General features: G+C 40.2%; 1 protein-coding gene across 1 annotated transcript; it reads left to right on the forward strand.

The window, feature by feature from the left end:
- The first annotated feature begins 11,959 nt into the window (after positions 1-11,959).
- Positions 11,960-14,733, forward strand: LOC121759649 (rust resistance kinase Lr10-like). The gene is made up of 3 exons (XM_042155308.1): positions 11,960-12,846; positions 13,323-13,346; positions 13,432-14,733. Exons 1-3 carry the CDS (start codon positions 12,141-12,143, stop codon positions 14,562-14,564), a joined length of 1,863 nt encoding a protein of 620 aa, XP_042011242.1. The 5' UTR covers positions 11,960-12,140; the 3' UTR covers positions 14,565-14,733.
- Positions 14,734-20,990: the final 6,257 nt, after the last annotated feature.

Below are 20,990 nucleotides of genomic sequence, written 5' to 3' on the forward strand. Positions count from 1 at the left end.
TAAACTAATATATACAAGTTTGAACTCTTATTTCAGTAACTTTTTTCACCTTTTTCCTAACTTTTTAAAAAACCTGTATTACCAAGAAATTAGACTTCTATGAAGAGAATAGTACTTAAGAGACAAAGTTATTAATGACCTAATCTTCAATTACATAGTCTTTTTCACTTCCTAGTGGAAACGACACCGAAGTACTATTATTATGACGCGTTATTATGCAGAGTATTAAGGACCATAATTGAATTTGTTATTTAAACTTTGATATGAGAAATTTCCGTAGAACTTCCGAGTTCCAACCAATAGATATCACAAAAAATGAAAAAAACAATAACCCTAAGCGTATGGAGTACTTAATTGCTTACATCAAATTTTTGTCGTGTACGGTGTATCTATTACTCCCATAGGCCGTCTGACTTGTCGTACTTAATTATAGTCCCTCGGGCCGTCTAACTTGTTACTTACTCCTTCCGTCCCACATAATTTGAGACACTTTGACCGGACACGGATTTTAAGAAATATAATCAAAAGTGAGTTGAAAAAGTTAGTGGAATGTGAATCATAATTTTATATATTAGTTTTATAATTAAATGTGAGTAAGAATGGGTTAGTGGAATATGAGGTCCACTACCAAAAATGGTAAAAGTGAAATGAGTCAAATTATGTGGGACGACCCAAAATAGAAAACTGGGTCAAATTATGTGGGACGGAGGGAATATCTTTCAAAGTCAAATCGAGGGAGTATTATTTTTTAATCAAATTTGCTATTCTTTTTTTTATATATTAAATTTATATTTTATTAATTTATTCTCACTCATATTTTTCTATTATTGAGTGAACTTCTAAAATAATATTCGATCTTTGCATTTTAACAAAATTAGTACATGGTCTTTGTTTTATACTCCCTCTGTCCCATTAGAAATGAAACGTTTTCCTTTTTGGTATGTCTCATTAAAAATGAAACGTTTCTAAAAATAGAAACAATACTCTCTCTACTTTTTCTTCCCTCTTACTTTACTCTCTCTTCATTAACTCACAAAACAACACTACATAAAATCCCGTGCCGAAAAATAAATGTTGCATATTTAATGAGACGGAGGGAGTATATCATTTTAGGTAACTCGTGACGAAAATAACCCTATGTACAAAGCATAAGATTTTCGGACCATGAAGGGTATTTTTTTAAAACATTAATTACATACCAAACATGTGATTTCTTTTTTTTCCTTTCTTTTTTCTTTTTTCTTCTTCAGTTTATGCTTTTTATTCTTTCTTTTATTTTTAATTATTTGTTTTTAACAAATACTTATTAGTTTAACCACTAAATTGCTCCTTTTTAATTTAATTTATGTTCTTTCATATTTAATTTTTATATTTTTTAAATAGATACTTATATGACTAAATAAACTAATATAAAGTACAAATTTTTGTAATAATTTACAAAAAAAACCTAAACTGAAATAAGTAACATAAAGTAATATTTATAATACTAAAGTAATGTTTATAAAACTAACTTCCTCGTTATATTCATATCAATATAATATATTGGAATAAAATATAGATACTTATATTTCAAATGTATAATTTACGTGATACTAATATGAAGTTTTTTGATAAAATAAAAAGAGAAAAAGATTTTATTTTAAAAAATAGAACAATTGAAAAAACATAACAAAGAAAACAAAAAAGATTTTTGTAATATAAATTTTGGTCATTTTTGTGTATGCTTAAAAAAGCCCTCCATGGCAAAAATGTGAAAATATGTTATTTGGAGGGCTTTTAGAGCAAAAGTTATTGTTGTTCAAAATGCAAAATTCAGGTACTCCATCCGTCCTAACTAAGTTGGTACAAAATTTTTGTATTACATAGATTAAATGAAAGTAATATAAAATAGGAAAGAGAAAAAAGTAAGATAGATAAGGAGAGAGGAAAGTAGATGATGAAAAAAAGTAAGATAGATAAGGAGAGAGGAAAGTAGATGATGAAAAAAAGTAAGAGTGATTGGATGTTTTGTTTTTTGTCAAAAAGGGAAATAACTCAACTTTGTTGGGATGTCCCAAAAAGGAATACGACTCAGCTTAGTTGGGACGGAGGGAGTATTATTTTTGAAGTGAACTCTTTATTATAAAGAGGGAGCATTTTATGGTTCGCGAAGTCTATCAAACTATCATTTTTGGTCCGTAAACTTTGAAAATAAGGGCCGTCAACTACGAGTTAGTATCATTCGAAGTACATTTTTACTATTTCCAAGTTTTTTCTGGACGGAAATACTAGTAGTATTTAAAAATTAAATAAAATATTTTAATATATTTTTTAATAGTAGAAGAATACATCAATATTCAAGTATCACTAGTGTTTATTGATTGTGACATTAATTTTTTACGAGTATCCATATCTCAAAAGTATTTTAAAATTCTTTAATTATAAAAAGTTGAAGAAGGAACTCTTATTGCATGTCACAAAATTAAGTGATACTCCTTCTGTTTTTTATAATTTATCACCATTTGACCCGGCACGAATTTTAAGAAATATAATAAAAGGTTGGTTGAAAAAGTTAGTGGCATTTAGGTCCTACTTTTATATATTAGTTTTATAATAAAATATGAGTGAAAATGAGTTAGTGGAATATGAGTCAACTACCAAAAATGGTAAAGGTGAAAGGTGACAAATTATTATGGACGGACGAAAACGGAAATAAGTGACAAATTTTCAGGTATGGAAGAAGTACTCCATATTGAATGTCAAATTATATTTAGAAAATTCATCAATATATATAGTAAATATATTTATAAAAGATACTCCCTTCGTTTCGCGTTGATAGAGCTGTTTCATTTTCTACATTTGTTTTAGAAAAAGAATAATAAATAGTTAGAGTGGAGAAAAAGTAAAGTAAGAAAAAGAATAATATATAGAAGAGTCTTTTATACATTATTCTATATCTTACTTTATACGTAAGATAAAATGATAATTGTCTCTAAAATAATCAAATTTTGCTCAAATTTTGATATTTCCCACGAACTTTAAAATTGGTCTAAAATATCACAACTTTATATTTTGTTTATTGTTTTTCATGACTTGTCAATCACCATATTCGACTAACTTACGTGCATTTTTTATTCGACTTGACACTGCTAAATCAACGTGATTTTCTACGTGACTTTATTCTTCTACTTGATACGAACTTAAAATGTGGTCTAAAATATTAGTATAAACATTTCATGGTTGCTCACGTAGAATATATTTTTCGCTAAAGATATAGTATTACGTAAGTTGAGTTGGTAAATACTCTCTCCGTCCCACAAGAATATGCAATTCTGGATGGACACTATTTTTAATCCATAATTGGTAGTGGAAAATGAGTCATATCTCATAAGAGAGAAAAAAGTTTCCAAAATTAGAGAATATATACTTTTGTGGGACGGACTAAAAAGGAAAGAGTGCATACTCTTACGGGACGGAGGAAGTAATACAAAAAATGTTATGTTTGTAATATTTTAGACTAGTTTTAGAGGATACACAACGGCAGCTCGCGGGGGAGAGCAGTTCGTGCCGTCGGCACGGTACGCGCCCTCGCCGTTGGACTCGTGCCGTCGGCAGGGACAACCTCTTGCAGGTGCGCGCGCGCTCTCTACGACGAAGTCTAGCCACCGTCGCCCATAGAGCCAAGCCCAACTGGCCCCCATACCTCTACCCTAACCTATCCCTCCCAACGTGAACACGCTATTCGGGTGTTTGCAGACCGTTGTCCATGCTGACACGTCCTGAACGAATCAATTACAACAAGTTGCGCGTGACTGATGATTGAAGCACTTGAAGTGCAATTGAGTATACGCCTCCTGCCGCCGCCGGAGGAGTAGTTTTCATCTATCTGATCCCGAAATATGTAATTTTAATTTTTAGAATTTAAATTATGCAATTTTAAATTATTAGGATTTTAATTATGTACTTTTTAATTTTTAGGAATTTGTAATGGTATTTCAGATATTGTTAATGAAACTTTATTATTAAGAAATGTTTTTCATAATTATAATATTAAAATTAAATAATAAAATATTTGAAGAGCATACTCTTTGGGAAGAACATGATTGAAGGTGTTGTGTCTTAGCTAAGAGGACAAAATAAAAATAGACCACGCCCACAAGCATGCTCTTAGCTAAGAGCACGGTTAGAGATGCTCTTGGCCAAAGTTATTGAGACCAATAATAATCCTAGATCTGGTACAAACTCATATCACTCCAAGCAAACAGATCCCTATTTCAAAACAAAGAAGTAATGGATTGCAACAAGTTTGAACGATTCAATCGATGACTTGTAAACTACGCAGTGCGAGTCAACTCCCCCAGCTAAGAGCATCTCCAATGGCGGACGTCCGGTCGGACATCCGGTCGAACGTCGCGACGGGCGACCTGGACGTCCGCCATTGTGGCGTTTAGGGTCGGATACGGACGTCCCGTGAGGACGTCGGGTGTCCTCAGACGTCGGCGCGACGGGCGGGCGGACGTCCGGTCGGACGTCCCGTTTTAAAATTTTTTTTAAAACTCTATATATACGGCTCGTTGAATTTTATTTCATTCGCACCACTTGTGTTAACAAGTTACTCTCTCTACATCTCTAATTTCAAGTATATCTAGAATGTCTAGTGAAAGTGATAGCGAGAATGAGTTGGAGGTCGCTGTTGAAGGTGCGATAGAGAGGCTGCTACAACAGAGATTGCAGCGGCGGCAGCAGGCGGCGGTACCTCGGCCGATCCATCGTCGAACTCAAGTACCCCGTGACCACATTGCTGCACATATTCGGTTGTATGCGGACTACTTCGCTCCGCAACCGCGTTTTGGGGAAGCCTTATTCCGGCGACGCTTTAGGATGCATCGTCCGCTGTTTCTGCACATCGTGGGTGCTTTAGAGAGAAGATACCTGTATTTTAGGATCAGAGAGGATGCAGCTGGCAAACCCGGACTCACGCCCTTGCAGAAGTGCACTGTCGCAATCAGACAACTGGCGTATGGAGGCGCAGCCGACATGTTTGACGAGTACCTCCACATTGGCGAGTCGACAGCCGTCGAGTGTCTGCAGAATTTTTGCGCGGGCGTGAGAGCGATATTCGGGGAGCGGTATCTTCGGAGTCCGAGCCCCGAAGACTGCCAGATGCTGATAGATATGCATGGGTCGGTGCACGGGTTCCCTGGGATGTTGGGCAGCATAGATTGTATGCATTGGGAGTGGAAGAACTGCCCCGCCGCCTGGAAGGGGATGTACACTACCGGCTTCAAAGCCAAGCATCCCACGATGATCCTTGAAGCTGTAGCTGACTACCGGTTGTGGATATGGCATGCTTATTTTGGAGTCGCCGGGTCCAACAACGACATCAACGTTCTCCAGTCGTCGCCCCTGTTCAACGCTCAGTGCAATGGCGTTGGTCCCGCCATCAGTTTCGTCGCCAACGGCAACCAGCATAATATGGGGTACTATTTGGCGGATGGGATATACCCAAACTGGCCCGCCTTTGTGAAGTCAATCAAGCATCCGCTCGGACAAAAGAAGACATACTTTGCGAGCCGTCAGGAAGCAGCGCGCAAGGATGTGGAGCGGGCATTTGATGTGCTCCAGAGTCGGTGGGCGGTTGTGAAGGGTCCTGCACGGCAGTGGTATATTCCCAACATCGGCGATATCATGTACGCATGTATCATAATGCACAACATGATTGTCGAAAATGAAGCTGCAGAACTGACTCAGTGGACCAACGAAGATGATACGGGTGCAGGTCCAAGTCACGGCGTGGCCACCGCGAATGTGAATATGGGGGTACCTCATGGAAAGGTCGCGCGGCTGCGTGCATTTGCCGACATGCGGCAAACAGATGCCCATGTTCGACTTCAGCAGGATATCATCGAAGAGGTTTGGACTCGGAGGGGTTGACGTGATAATGTATGAAGTTTTTTTTTATTAGTATGCAATTTTTTTTTTCGAATCATGTATGTTTTTTCCGATGAAGTTGTTAATTTTTCCGATGAAGTTGTTAATTTTTCCCGTAATTTTTTCGAATAATGTATGAGGTTTGGACTCGGAGGGGTTGACGTCAAATTTTATTTCCGTAAATGTAAATTGTTTTATTTGTAAATGTATGCTTTTTTTTTATTGCGGGATGTCCTAGTGGGAAAGGCGATGGGAAGGGCGGACATAGGAGGGGATGTCCTAGTGACGTGGCAGTGGGATGGGAAGTCCTAGTGACGTGGCAGGAGGTGTTTTTGGGATGTCCTAGTGGATGTCCTAGTGGGATCTATCCCTCCCAACGTGAACACGCTATTCGGGTGTTTGCAGACCGTTGTCCATGCTGACACGTCCTGAACGAATCAATTACAACAAGTTGCGCGTGATTGATGATCGAAGCACTTGAAGTGCAATTGAGTATACGCCTCCTGCTGCCGCCGGAGGAGTAGTTTTCATCTATCTGATCCCGAAATATGTAATTTTAATTTTTAGAATTTAAATTATGCAATTTTAAATTATTAGGATTTTAATTATGTACTTTTTAATTTTTAGGAATTTGTAATGATATTTCAGATATTGTTAATGAAACTTTATTATTAAGAAATGTTTTTCATAATTATAATATTAAAATTAAATAATAAAATATTTGAAGAGCATACTCTTTGGGAAGAACATGATTGAAGGTGTTGTGTCTTAGCTAAGAGGACAAAATAAAAATAGACCACGCCCACAAGCATGCTCTTAGCTAAGAGCACGGTTAGAGATGCTCTTGGCCAAAGTTATTGAGACCAATAATAATCCTAGATCTGGTACAAACTCATATCACTCCAAGCAAACAGATCCCTATTTCAAAACAAAGAAGTAATGGATTGCAACAAGTTTGAACGATTCAATCGATGACTTGTAAACTACGCAGTGCGAGTCAACTCCCCCAGCTAAGAGCATCTCCAATGGCGGACGTCCGGTCGGACATCCGGTCGAACGTCGCGACGGGCGACCTGGACGTCCGCCATTGTGGCGTTTAGGGTCGGATACGGACGTCCCGTGAGGACGTCGGGTGTCCTCAGACGTCGGCGCGACGGGCGGGCGGACGTCCGGTCGGACGTCCCGTTTTAAAATTTTTTTTAAAACTCTATATATACGGCTCGTTGAATTTTATTTCATTCGCACCACTTGTGTTAACAAGTTACTCTCTCTACATCTCTAATTTCAAGTATATCTAGAATGTCTAGTGAAAGTGATAGCGAGAATGAGTTGGAGGTCGCTGTTGAAGGTGCGATAGAGAGGCTGCTACAACAGAGATTGCAGCGGCGGCAGCAGGCGGCGGTACCTCGGCCGATCCATCGTCGAACTCAAGTACCCCGTGACCACATTGCTGCACATATTCGGTTGTATGCGGACTACTTCGCTCCGCAACCGCGTTTTGGGGAAGCCTTATTCCGGCGACGCTTTAGGATGCATCGTCCGCTGTTTCTGCACATCGTGGGTGCTTTAGAGAGAAGATACCTGTATTTTAGGATCAGAGAGGATGCAGCTGGCAAACCCGGACTCACGCCCTTGCAGAAGTGCACTGTCGCAATCAGACAACTGGCGTATGGAGGCGCAGCCGACATGTTTGACGAGTACCTCCACATTGGCGAGTCGACAGTCGTCGAGTGTCTGCAGAATTTTTGCGCGGGCGTGAGAGCGATATTCGGGGAGCGGTATCTTCGGAGTCCGAGCCCCGAAGACTGCCAGATGCTGATAGATATGCATGGGTCGGTGCACGGGTTCCCTGGGATGTTGGGCAGCATAGAATGTATGCATTGGGAGTGGAAGAACTGCCCCGCCGCCTGGAAGGGGATGTACACTACCGGCTTCAAAGCCAAGCATCCCACGATGATCCTTGAAGCTGTAGCTGACTACCGGTTGTGGATATGGCATGCTTATTTTGGAGTCGCCGGGTCCAACAACGACATCAACGTTCTCCAGTCGTCGCCCCTGTTCAACGCTCAGTGCAATGGCGTTGGTCCCGCCATCAGTTTCGTCGCCAACGGCAACCAGCATAATATGGGGTACTATTTGGCGGATGGGATATACCCAAACTGGCCCGCCTTTGTGAAGTCAATCAAGCATTCGCTCGGACAAAAGAAGACATACTTTGCGAGCCGTCAGGAAGCAGCGCGCAAGGATGTGGAGCGGGCATTTGATGTGCTCCAGAGTCGGTGGGCGGTTGTGAAGGGTCCTGCACGGCAGTGGTATATTCCCAACATCGGCGATATCATGTACGCATGTATCATAATGCACAACATGATTGTCGAAAATGAAGCTGCAGAACTGACTCAGTGGACCAACGAAGATGATACGGGTGCAGGTCCAAGTCACGGCGTGGCCACCGCGAATGTGAATATGGGGGTACCTCATGGAGAGGTCGCGCGGCTGCGTGCATTTGCCGACATGCGGCAAACAGATGCCCATGTTCGACTTCAGCAGGATATCATCGAAGAGGTTTGGACTCGGAGGGGTTGACGTGATAATGTATGAAGTTTTTTTTTATTAGTATGTAATTTTTTTTTCGAATCATGTATGTTTTTTCCGATGAAGTTGTTAATTTTTCCGATGAAGTTGTTAATTTTTCCCGTAATTTTTTCGAATAATGTATGAGGTTTGGACTCGGAGGGGTTGACGTCAAATTTTATTTCCGTAAATGTAAATTGTTTTATTTGTAAATGTATGCTTTTTTTTTATTGCGGGATGTCCTAGTGGGAAAGGCGATGGGAAGGGCGGACATAGGAGGGGATGTCCTAGTGACGTGGCAGTGGGATGGGAAGTCCTAGTGACGTGGCAGGAGGTGTTTTTGGGATGTCCTAGTGGATGTCCTAGTGGGATCTATCCCTCCCAACGTGAACACGCTATTCGGGTGTTTGCAGACCGTTGTCCATGCTGACACGTCCTGAACGAATCAATTACAACAAGTTGCGCGTGATTGATGATCGAAGCACTTGAAGTGCAATTGAGTATACGCCTCCTGCTGCCGCCGGAGGAGTAGTTTTCATCTATCTGATCCCGAAATATGTAATTTTAATTTTTAGAATTTAAATTATGCAATTTTAAATTATTAGGATTTTAATTATGTACTTTTTAATTTTTAGGAATTTGTAATGATATTTCAGATATTGTTAATGAAACTTTATTATTAAGAAATGTTTTTCATAATTATAATATTAAAATTAAATAATAAAATATTTGAAGAGCATACTCTTTGGGAAGAACATGATTGAAGGTGTTGTGTCTTAGCTAAGAGGACAAAATAAAAATAGACCACGCCCACAAGCATGCTCTTAGCTAAGAGCACGGTTAGAGATGCTCTTGGCCAAAGTTATTGAGACCAATAATAATCCTAGATCTGGTACAAACTCATATCACTCCAAGCAAACAGATCCCTATTTCAAAACAAAGAAGTAATGGATTGCAACAAGTTTGAACGATTCAATCGATGACTTGTAAACTACGCAGTGCGAGTCAACTCCCCCAGCTAAGAGCATCTCCAATGGCGGACGTCCGGTCGGACATCCGGTCGAACGTCGCGACGGGCGACCTGGACGTCCGCCATTGTGGCGTTTAGGGTCGGATACGGACGTCCCGTGAGGACGTCGGGTGTCCTCAGACGTCGGCGCGACGGGCGGGCGGACGTCCGGTCGGACGTCCCGTTTTAAAATTTTTTTTAAAACTCTATATATACGGCTCGTTGAATTTTATTTCATTCGCACCACTTGTGTTAACAAGTTACTCTCTCTACATCTCTAATTTCAAGTATATCTAGAATGTCTAGTGAAAGTGATAGCGAGAATGAGTTGGAGGTCGCTGTTGAAGGTGCGATAGAGAGGCTGCTACAACAGAGATTGCAGCGGCGGCAGCAGGCGGCGGTACCTCGGCCGATCCATCGTCGAACTCAAGTACCCCGTGACCACATTGCTGCACATATTCGGTTGTATGCGGACTACTTCGCTCCGCAACCGCGTTTTGGGGAAGCCTTATTCCGGCGACGCTTTAGGATGCATCGTCCGCTGTTTCTGCACATCGTGGGTGCTTTAGAGAGAAGATACCTGTATTTTAGGATCAGAGAGGATGCAGCTGGCAAACCCGGACTCACGCCCTTGCAGAAGTGCACTGTCGCAATCAGACAACTGGCGTATGGAGGCGCAGCCGACATGTTTGACGAGTACCTCCACATTGGCGAGTCGACAGCCGTCGAGTGTCTGCAGAATTTTTGCGCGGGCGTGAGAGCGATATTCGGGGAGCGGTATCTTCGGAGTCCGAGCCCCGAAGACTGCCAGATGCTGATAGATATGCATGGGTCGGTGCACGGGTTCCCTGGGATGTTGGGCAGCATAGATTGTATGCATTGGGAGTGGAAGAACTGCCCCGCCGCCTGGAAGGGGATGTACACTACAGGCTTCAAAGCCAAGCATCCCACGATGATCCTTGAAGCTGTAGCTGACTACCGGTTGTGGATATGGCATGCTTATTTTGGAGTCGCCGGGTCCAACAACGACATCAACGTTCTCCAGTCGTCGCCCCTGTTCAACGCTCAGTGCAATGGCGTTGGTCCCGCCATCAGTTTCGTCGCCAACGGCAACCAGCATAATATGGGGTACTATTTGGCGGATGGGATATACCCAAACTGGCCCGCCTTTGTGAAGTCAATCAAGCATTCGCTCGGACAAAAGAAGACATACTTTGCGAGCCGTCAGGAAGCAGCGCGCAAGGATGTGGAGCGGGCATTTGATGTGCTCCAGAGTCGGTGGGCGGTTGTGAAGGGTCCTGCACGGCAGTGGTATATTCCCAACATCGGCGATATCATGTACGCATGTATCATAATGCACAACATGATTGTCGAAAATGAAGCTGCAGAACTGACTCAGTGGACCAACGAAGATGATACGGGTGCAGGTCCAAGTCACGGCGTGGCCACCGCGAATGTGAATATGGGGGTACCTCATGGAGAGGTCGCGCGGCTGCGTGCATTTGCCGACATGCGGCAAACAGATGCCTATGTTCGACTTCAGCAGGATATCATCGAAGAGGTTTGGACTCGGAGGGGTTGACGTGATAATGTATGAAGTTTTTTTTTATTAGTATGTAATTTTTTTTTCGAATCATGTATGTTTTTTCCGATGAAGTTGTTAATTTTTCCGATGAAGTTGTTAATTTTTCCCGTAATTTTTTCGAATAATGTATGAGGTTTGGACTCGGAGGGGTTGACGTCAAATTTTATTTCCGTAAATGTAAATTGTTTTATTTGTAAATGTATGCTTTTTTTTTATTGCGGGATGTCCTAGTGGGAAAGGCGATGGGAAGGGCGGACATAGGAGGGGATGTCCTAGTGACGTGGCAGTGGGATGGGAAGTCCTAGTGACGTGGCAGGAGGTGTTTTTGGGATGTCCTAGTGGATGTCCTAGTGGGATCTATCCCTCCCAACGTGAACACGCTATTCGGGTGTTTGCAGACCGTTGTCCATGCTGACACGTCCTGAACGAATCAATTACAACAAGTTGCGCGTGATTGATGATTGAAGCACTTGAAGTGCAATTGAGTATACGCCTCCTGCTGCCGCCGGAGGAGTAGTTTTCATCTATCTGATCCCGAAATATGTAATTTTAATTTTTAGAATTTAAATTATGCAATTTTAAATTATTAGGATTTTAATTATGTACTTTTTAATTTTTAGGAATTTGTAATGATATTTCAGATATTGTTAATGAAACTTTATTATTAAGAAATGTTTTTCATAATTATAATATTAAAATTAAATAATAAAATATTTGAAGAGCATACTCTTTGGGAAGAACATGATTGAATGTGTTGTGTCTTAGCTAAGAGGACAAAATAAAAATAGACCACGCCCACAAGCATGCTCTTAGCTAAGAGCACGGTTAGAGATGCTCTTGGCCAAAGTTATTGAGACCAATAATAATCCTAGATCTGGTACAAACTCATATCACTCCAAGCAAACAGATCCCTATTTCAAAACAAAGAAGTAATGGATTGCAACAAGTTTGAACGATTCAATCGATGACTTGTAAACTACGCAGTGCGAGTCAACTCCCCCAGCTAAAGGCATTCCCAAACATAAATCCACTCCCTTGATTCTTTATCACAATTCCAGCAACAAAATGTCTGTCTTCTCCAATTTCTTCTATATTCTCCTCGTTTTGCATCTGCTTTCCGCACTCCACAGCGCAGAAGCCGATGATTGCAATTACCAGCCACTCTGCGGCCACCGCGGCCAACCAATCCGATTCCCTTTCGGATTCAAACACAATCAACAGCGAAACTGCAGCAGCTACCCCGGCTTCGACGTCTACTGCAGCAACGGCGACACTATGCTTGATTTGCCCAATTCAATCAACCTCAAAGTAAAAACAATCGACTACACTTCCCAGCAAATTTACCTCTCCGATCCACAAAATTGCCTTGCCAGGAAGTTCCAAGACCTCAATTTGTCATCTTCTCCTTTCCAATTCGGCACCGACAACAGCAACAACAACAACAACAACGGCGACGGTTACATCATCTTCAATTGCTCCAATTCCAAAAGAGATCTTCAATACCATGTTCCTTGCCTTAGCAGCGGTTCCACATATCAATTCTATGCCGTTCCGAAAAGCTTTTATATGGATTCGGTTTCTCTCACAAACTGCACCAGTTACCATGATGTCCCATATGTCCCATCGTATGTCTTCGCGAAAAACGATGTTGGGATGACCTGGTCTGAACCGGCTTGCGGCGCTAATTGTGAAGCTTTGGGAAAGTTTTGCGCGGCCTCCAATGTATCCACCACCAAGGTTATCTGCGTTAACAGACGTCCGAGTGATAAAGGTAGCTTTTTTCCCATTCCATGTTCAAGTTGCTGTTAGGTTGTCATAATTTATTATTAATTGAGTTATGAGATTAATTTAGCTCGAACAGTGACTATGACTAATTATCACATTATTATCTATCTAGAATTACGTTGTACTCCTATTTCAAAATAATAGCAGAGACATTTTTTTCGTCACGCAATTTTAAAAAAATTGTGTTAACTGAGTGAGGAATAAAGTAGCAAAACGAACAAGGTAAAAAGATGAAAAGAGAATAAAGTTAGACAAAATAAAATAAGTAAGAAGAAATATGTTGATTTTAACTAAAATGGAAAATGACTCAATTACTATGGAATATACTAAAATGAATCAATTTTAGTAAGATTCAATTTAATGAATCAAACATAATACATATTTAATCCGAAATATAATCTTGCAAACTCAATAAGCCTTTATGTCTATCTTTTTAATGTTTTTCTGGTCTTTTTTTTGTAGAAAAAAAGAAGATGCACATTGCAGGTATTTATTCTATTCTTACTACCATTTTTGGAAGCTATGGCTGTAAATTATGATACCTAAAGTTACAATTAACATGAATATGCAGGAGCGGCAATAGGATCTTTTTTCCTGTTGACAGCAATCACAATTCTCATCTTTGTGATCTACAAAATCATCAAGGACCGCGAGAATCGGAAGAAGGTAGAGGGCTTTCTCGAAGACTACAGAGCCCTCAAGCCCACCAGATTCTGCTACTCCGACATAAGAAAGATCACCAACCAATTCAGCGAAAAGCTAGGGGAAGGCGGCTATGGAGTCGTCTACAAGGGCAAGCTCTCGACGGAGATAAGCGTCGCGGTCAAAGTCCTCAACAACTCCAAAGAAAATGGAGAGGAGTTCGTGAATGAGGTCAAGACTATCGGTCGGATCCACCACGTTAATGTGGTTCGTTTGGTAGGATTCTGCGCAGAGGGATTCAGAAGGGTCCTTGTCTACGAGTTCCTACCAAACGAATCACTTGAGAAGTTCATCTTTCAGTCTGAGTCGAAGAGAGCTTCGCTGAGCTGGGAGAAGCTTCTTGAAATCGCGCTAGGGATAGCCAAAGGCGTGGAGTATCTGCACCAAGGGTGTGATCAACAGATTCTCCATTTCGACATCAAGCCTCATAATATCTTGCTAGACCAAAATTTCAGCCCCAAGGTGTCTGATTTTGGTCTAGCTAAGCTCTGCTCCAAGGAGCAGAGTGCTGTGACTATGACAGCTGCTCGGGGCACGATGGGGTACATCGCCCCTGAGCTGCTGTCGAGGACGTTTGGGAGGGTGTCGTATAAGTCGGATGTTTATAGCTTTGGGATGCTGTTGCTTGAGATGGTTGGGGGAAGGAAGAATGTGGATCTTGATATAAATAATAGCAAGGTTTATTTTCCACAGTGGATATATAATCATTTGAATCTTGGTGATGAGTTTTGGGTGCATGTTGAGGAAGGTGAGAAGGGGAATATAGCAAGGAAGTTAACTATTGTTGGGCTGCATTGTATTCAGTGGTATCCGGCCGATCGACCGTCGATGAAAGTGGTGGTTCAGATGCTCGAGGGAGACGGAACGGATCTCGTGATGCCGCCAAACCCGTTCCCTACTACAAATGCCACTCATTTGGTTGCAGGGATACCTCAAGCACCTTTCCAAATAGAGTTGCCACTCATATTGGAAAGTGAGAGTGAGAACGGTGCCATTGCCTAAACTACCTTTATTCCAAGGTTTTTTCCCCTACTTTTCACTTTAGTTTTTCTTTCTGTTGTTTGTCTTTGTATCGAACTGATGAAATGTTATGTAGATTGACTAGTTAGAGAACATTTCTGTGTTTTAGTGAAGTGAACATGTATATAATCCCTCCATCTATTATAATTTATCACAATTTGACCCGACAGTGGCAGGTTTAGCGCCTCGAAAAGGAGGGGGCGAAATTTACAAGTAGTATATAAAAATTAAATATAATATTTTAATATTTTTTAATAAGAAAATAATAATTTTCCGTTCCATTAAAAATGAAATGTTTTTTTATTTATCCCATTAAAAATGAAAAGTTTTCTAAAATGGAAATTGAAGAAAATCACGAAATTACATGAATATCAAATGTCAAATTACATTTAAAAAATAGTTAAAAAGATATAATAAAGATATTTATAAAAGATATGACTACATAATATATTTAGTACAATTGGGTTGAATATATAATTTGAGGTATCACTATTCTTTTCTAAATAAAACTTATAGTACAATTCAATAGAATTTTCCAAAATATAGTACATATAAATGTCTAAGTAAAGTATACTTAGAAAAAAAAATGTGCATTCCATGTTATACTTTACTATATTTAATAAGTAAAATAAGTAAAAAATGTAAAATATTTCCCTTCTACAGATTTCAATAAAAAAGTATTAGCCCAACAAATGATTAATTTATTAAACCCCAATCTATTTTCCCCCAAATAAGCCCAATATGGTCATCTTCTTCCCAACGCCTCCTTCCCCAATTTAGTGAACCAACCCCAATCTCCATTTCCGCCGGCATCATCTATTAAAATCACCTTCTCACCTCAAGTCACCTTCACATCTTCGAAGGTTCACCACCGTCACTTACTTCATCATAGGTTTTCTTCTTCCTCAGTTTTTTTTAAGGAGGGTGTGACTATGGCTTTTTCCGGTCATCCCTTAGGAAAATTCGACGCTCTTGGCCGCCGGGAAGGGGCGACTGGGCTCTCCTGTCTCCTCTTTGATCCGCCACTGCTGATATGAGTTTTAAGAAATGTAATAGAAATTGAATTTAAAAGTAAGTGATATGTAAGTTCTAATTTTATATATATTGTATTAGTTTTATAATAAAATGTGATTGATAATGAGTTAGTGGAATATAGGTACCGCTCCAAAAATAGTGAAAATGTAAGGTGAATGTTTTTTAGTGATGACGAAAATGAAATTAAGTGACAAATTTTCAGAAACGGATGAATATACGTATGTGTTAATAAATATTATTCTCATGGTTACTATCTCAACTATTTTTTAGTTATTTTTTTTATCATGCTTTCATTTACGGTGAGAACATTACATTTCAAATAGAGAAACTTCATAAAATACTCTATTTGTTCCTCCTTAATTGAAACATTTTTTTTCATGGAAATTAAGAATAGTGTGTTAAGTGGATGATGAATAGGATAAAAGAGATAAAAAGAGAATAAAGTAAGAGAGACGATAATTTTTTACTAAAAATAAAAATAACTCAATTAACTTAGAATTTTCTAAAATAATAAAATGAATCTATTAATCTGGAACGGAGGGTCTAGCATATTAAACCTTTTCAGCTGAAGATGTGAAACAAAATAACATTTTATCAGCTGGAGACTGTAGATTCATTGCATGCAGTAATTCTTAGTGGATGATGTATAATGTAAACGAAAGATCTTGAGGCTTGAAGGGAATCAAATCAGCAGCAAACTTTATGGACAGAACTCTTCTTTGTGAATACACTATTGGCATGGATTATATCATTGTTCTAATATTTGTGTTAAATATAAACAATAATTAGACTAGCTTTTAAAACTTTGAAAATATGTTTAGTCAAATTAAGAAATGGTCGGCAAATGGGCCCTCGTCAACTTAGGTGAGCGTTTACTTGTCATAACTGACAAGATATCCAAATTAATAATATTATCTCAATTATTAGGAGTTTAGGACATCTTCAAGTCAGTAATATAAATCTAAGTAAAATTAATTTAAAAGTTAATTTCTAACTATGGTGCTTGTTTCAAATTATTTACTAAAATTTGATTTGTTTCAAAATGATCATTAAATTATGGTAATTGATTACTCCATCAGTAGACCTGCACATGATTCAAAAACTGGCAGTTCCGGTTCGGAATCGGTAGTTCACGGTTTAGAAAATCCTTGAACTTGAAACGGCCCGGCAAGGTGTTCGGCGGTTCCGGTTAAAAAAACCGCAGGTTCAGCAAGACGTTCAAAACTGCCGTTTTTGGGCCGAAACCCACGGTTCCGGTCCGGTTCGGCGGTTCAATTTTTTTTTCTTTTTGGTTTTTATTTATCTACAAAAGGAGCATAAATAAAATTCAAACAATTAAGATGAAAGTTGCAATTTTATTGATATAAATTTCAACGAGACTACAAGTTACATTTATAAACGATTACAATTTACAAAGTCTAGAAGTATATATTCTTGGTTGGCGAAGGAGATGTTTCTACATAAATTGAGGACACCTTTATCAATTTAACCTTAAATGTTGAGTTTAGTCTAACAATCAACAATTATGGTAGAATTGTCAAAAGTTTTCCGGAATTAGTCTTATAGAGAAGTATCATTCACCGACTAGAGTACACACAAATAAAGTTATTTAATTATTTTTGCATATTTTTAAAGTGAAACAAATGAAAAAAAAATAAAGGAAAAAAGGACTTGAGCTCAACTTAAATTTAAAATTTATGTTGAGTTGAGTACGTATCATCAATGCTCAATTGCATCGGGGAATCAAAGCCCACGTAGTTCTCTTACCTTACTTACCTATTTGGCTTGACCGACGGTTGACGGTTGGCCTATGCTTCATCCTTGGTGTATTCTTCGCCTTCTTCCTTTACACGAGCGTCCCAATTTGGTTCTTGTTTTCTCATGTCAGCTTTGGCCCAATCATCAAGTAACATCACATTATCCATATTTCTGGCGGAGAGGCTACTTCTTTTTTCGTCCAAGACACATGGTCCAACACTGAAAGCGGATTCGACGGCGACAGTGGAAGCCGAAACAGAAAAAAACTCATTGGCCATTAACGCAATTATGGAAAATCTTTCTCGTGTGTTCCCCACCAATCGAGGACGTTAATTTGGGCGGGAGTAGGACCTTCATCATTAAAGGAAAAGCATGAATCGTAATATAAATCTAACTCACTTACCGTACCTACCGAGCTCCTTCCGCCAGTGCTGTAGCTGTATAGATCAACTAATTAGGATTGGGCGTCGGGGTATCATAATGAAATCCGAAGCCAAAATCCGACTAATTTCCATTTCGGATCCAAGACCTTTACAATAAAAAACACCGCTGGAATCTCATTGAAATACTTAAGCCATTTGTCAATCATATAATATAAGGCCACCCGCAACGCGTTACGCAGGTGGCCTGAATTTTGTTCCTCCATGACGGAACGGTGGCGGGACGCGTTGCAGCGTCTCGTCCAATCACCATCCCGTCGGATCGCTCGTCACGCCGAGACGCGGCGCGAGACGGCTCGCCACGCGCTCCCGCGACGTGGTGTGCTCCCAGGCCATGCGTGACGCCCACTCGCTGGCCCGCGAGTGGGTTTCGTCACGCTGACGTAACAATTCATTTTTTTTAAAAAAATTCGAATTTAATAAAAAAAATTAAAAATTAAAAATTAAAAAAATGGTAATATTACCGTTTTCGACCGTTTTCCTTTTTTTAATTTATTTTTTATTTTTTTACACTATAAATACTCCTATTTCATCATCATATCACACACAAACACACATCTAAACCTCTCAAATCCTCTCTCTTTCCTCTCCAATTTCATCTCAAATCATCTCTTTTATTCTTCCCCAAATTTAATCGATCTAATGGATCCATATGAGCAAATGTGTCGAATAATGGAAGAATCATTTGAAGAAGATCGACGCCAGGAGGCGGAGGAAGCCGCGCCGCCCCAAAGACGCTCCCGGACTTACATCTATCGTAACCGGGAGGCAGTAGCCGCAAGGTTAGTCCGCGACTACTTCTGCGATAACCCGGTGTGGGGAGATACCTACTTCGGTCGCCGTTTCCACATGCGGCGACCGCTATTTCTCCACATCGCAAATACATTAGCGGCCCGGGAAGAGTTCTTCCAAGAAAGGTTCGACGCCGTCGGCTGTCCCTGCCACACGACGTTGCAGAAATATACTGCAGCAATCCGTCAGCTTGCGACTGGACAAACGGCGGATGTGTTCGACGAATACCTCCACATTGGAGAAAGCACTGGGAGAATGTGCTTGCTCTAATTCTGCAAAGGCGTCCGAGCAGCCTTCACCGACGAATTTCTCCAGAAGCCAAGCACGACAGATTGCCAGTTCCTTCTCCGCCTTCACGAAGAAGTGCACAGATTCTCCGGGATGCTTGGCAGCGTCGATTGCATGCACTGGCAATGGAAGAATTGCCCGGTGGCGTGGAGGGGGTCGTACATGAGCGGCCACAAAGGCACTCACCCCACCGTTATACTCGAGGCCGTTGCCGACTACCAGCTATGGATCTGGCATGCGTACTTCGGGGTCCCCGGCTCAAACTACGATATAAACGTCCTCCACCAATCCGACCTCTTCGCCTAAGTTTTGGATGGTAAAGCGCCGGCCAGCAACTTCACCGCTAACAACCGGCGCTATAAAGTGAGGTACTATCTTGCCGACGGCATCTACCCGAAGTGGCCAACCTTCGTGAAGACGTGCACCAGGCCTGTGAACGCAAAGCAGGCACTTTTTGCGCAGAAGCAGGAGGCTGCTCGGGGTTCTCCAAGCGCGCGTTCGGGGTTCTCCAAGCGCGCTTCAACATTATCAAAGCCCCGTCTCGTACGTGGTTCATGGAGAGCATGGTCGACATCATGTATACATGCAAAATCTTGCACAACATGATTGTCTAAGACGAAGGACCCGAGGCGGAAAATTGGTTCGACCCTGAATCCCCCGCAATCTTTACCGCAAGTAGTCCGCCACGCAGTGGAGTGCGTCCGTCTATACAAGAACTGTTGTCTATTCGGGGAAGGACACGTGACTCTTCCGCCCACGCCCAACTCCAAGATGATCTAATGGAGCACATTTGGGCAAAATTTGGCGGAGGAGATTATTAAATTATGTAGTTTTAATTTTTTAGGAAATTATTAAATTATGTTTTTTAAAAATTTTAATGTTGTAAGTTTATTTTATTTAATGAAGTGTGTTTTTATTAATTGAATTTGGTTGGAAATAAAAATAAAAAATAAAATTGAATGAATAGTAATTTAAGGGACGGTTAAGGGACGGATAAGTGACAGCGTTGCGGATGGCCTAACTGTTAGGGTTTGTATACTAGAAATCACCTTTCGAGTGATTGGATGCTGTAAAACTCTACTTGTTATTTTCCAATGAATAAAACAGATTATTTTTGTCATAATGTTGTTATGTTTTACATTTGATGGTTATTTATTGCATATTTAAACGAATAAGAACGTAACAAAGTCTAAGTCTTTGTTCTAGTAGACCGGTTGTGAGCGTCGTCCACTTTAAGGTAACACGGTCAGTTCTGAACAAAGAAAAAAGAGAATTTCACAACCCAGATAGGCCTAGACTACCTATCGTGAAAGGTTGCAATGTCAGTCCGATTATTTCTAAGCCTTATTGAAATAAGATGACGTTGGTGTGGTATAGCACTGAATGGATCTAACAGCAAGACGAGTCTTTATGCTATCTACTGAAAGACGAGGTCTTGATAATAATTTCTTAATCAATGTACGTTAGCATTGAGCATACGATATTGAGTATCTACTACAATGACTTACCAAAGGTGTGGGTTTTTCGTAACCCAACGATCCAGGTATATTGGGTAGTGGTGATCATTATCTAGCGGTGCTAGGATTGCTATTACGTTGAATCGTGCGCGAGGAGAGTCTCGTTTGATAACATCCACAAGAGGAGCTCGAAACAAGGTTTTATTATTCGGAACCTAGCTAGTTGGAGTTTGATTACTCTATGAACAATAAATAAGAGTTTCTTGCTAAGTCCACTCTTGGAGATTAAATATGTTGATTAATTAAGTCCATAGCAGACATTAATTAATTAATGGATGTTTCTATCTTAAGCGCGGGAAATGAATTGAAAGCAAATAAAGGAAACCCGGAATACTTGTAATTTCGGATTTGGAAAGGCAGTGCAATATTACTTCTGTAGTGGCTGCTTGTAATATTCCAATATAAGCTTATATTAAATTGTGGGTTCAATTTAATTAGTAAAAAGCTAATTGGGTGAGGCTTGATCCAATTCTTCCTTAGATCCCTGACTGGGCCCAATTTGTGACTTAATATAAATAGGAGAATAAAGGAGACAGAAAAAACTTTTTTCTACATAAAAATTTCGTCCCCCTTTAGAG

Source organism: Salvia splendens, chromosome 12 (genome assembly GCF_004379255.2).
Source record: "Salvia splendens isolate huo1 chromosome 12, SspV2, whole genome shotgun sequence".
Lineage (NCBI taxonomy): Eukaryota > Viridiplantae > Streptophyta > Magnoliopsida > Lamiales > Lamiaceae > Salvia > Salvia splendens.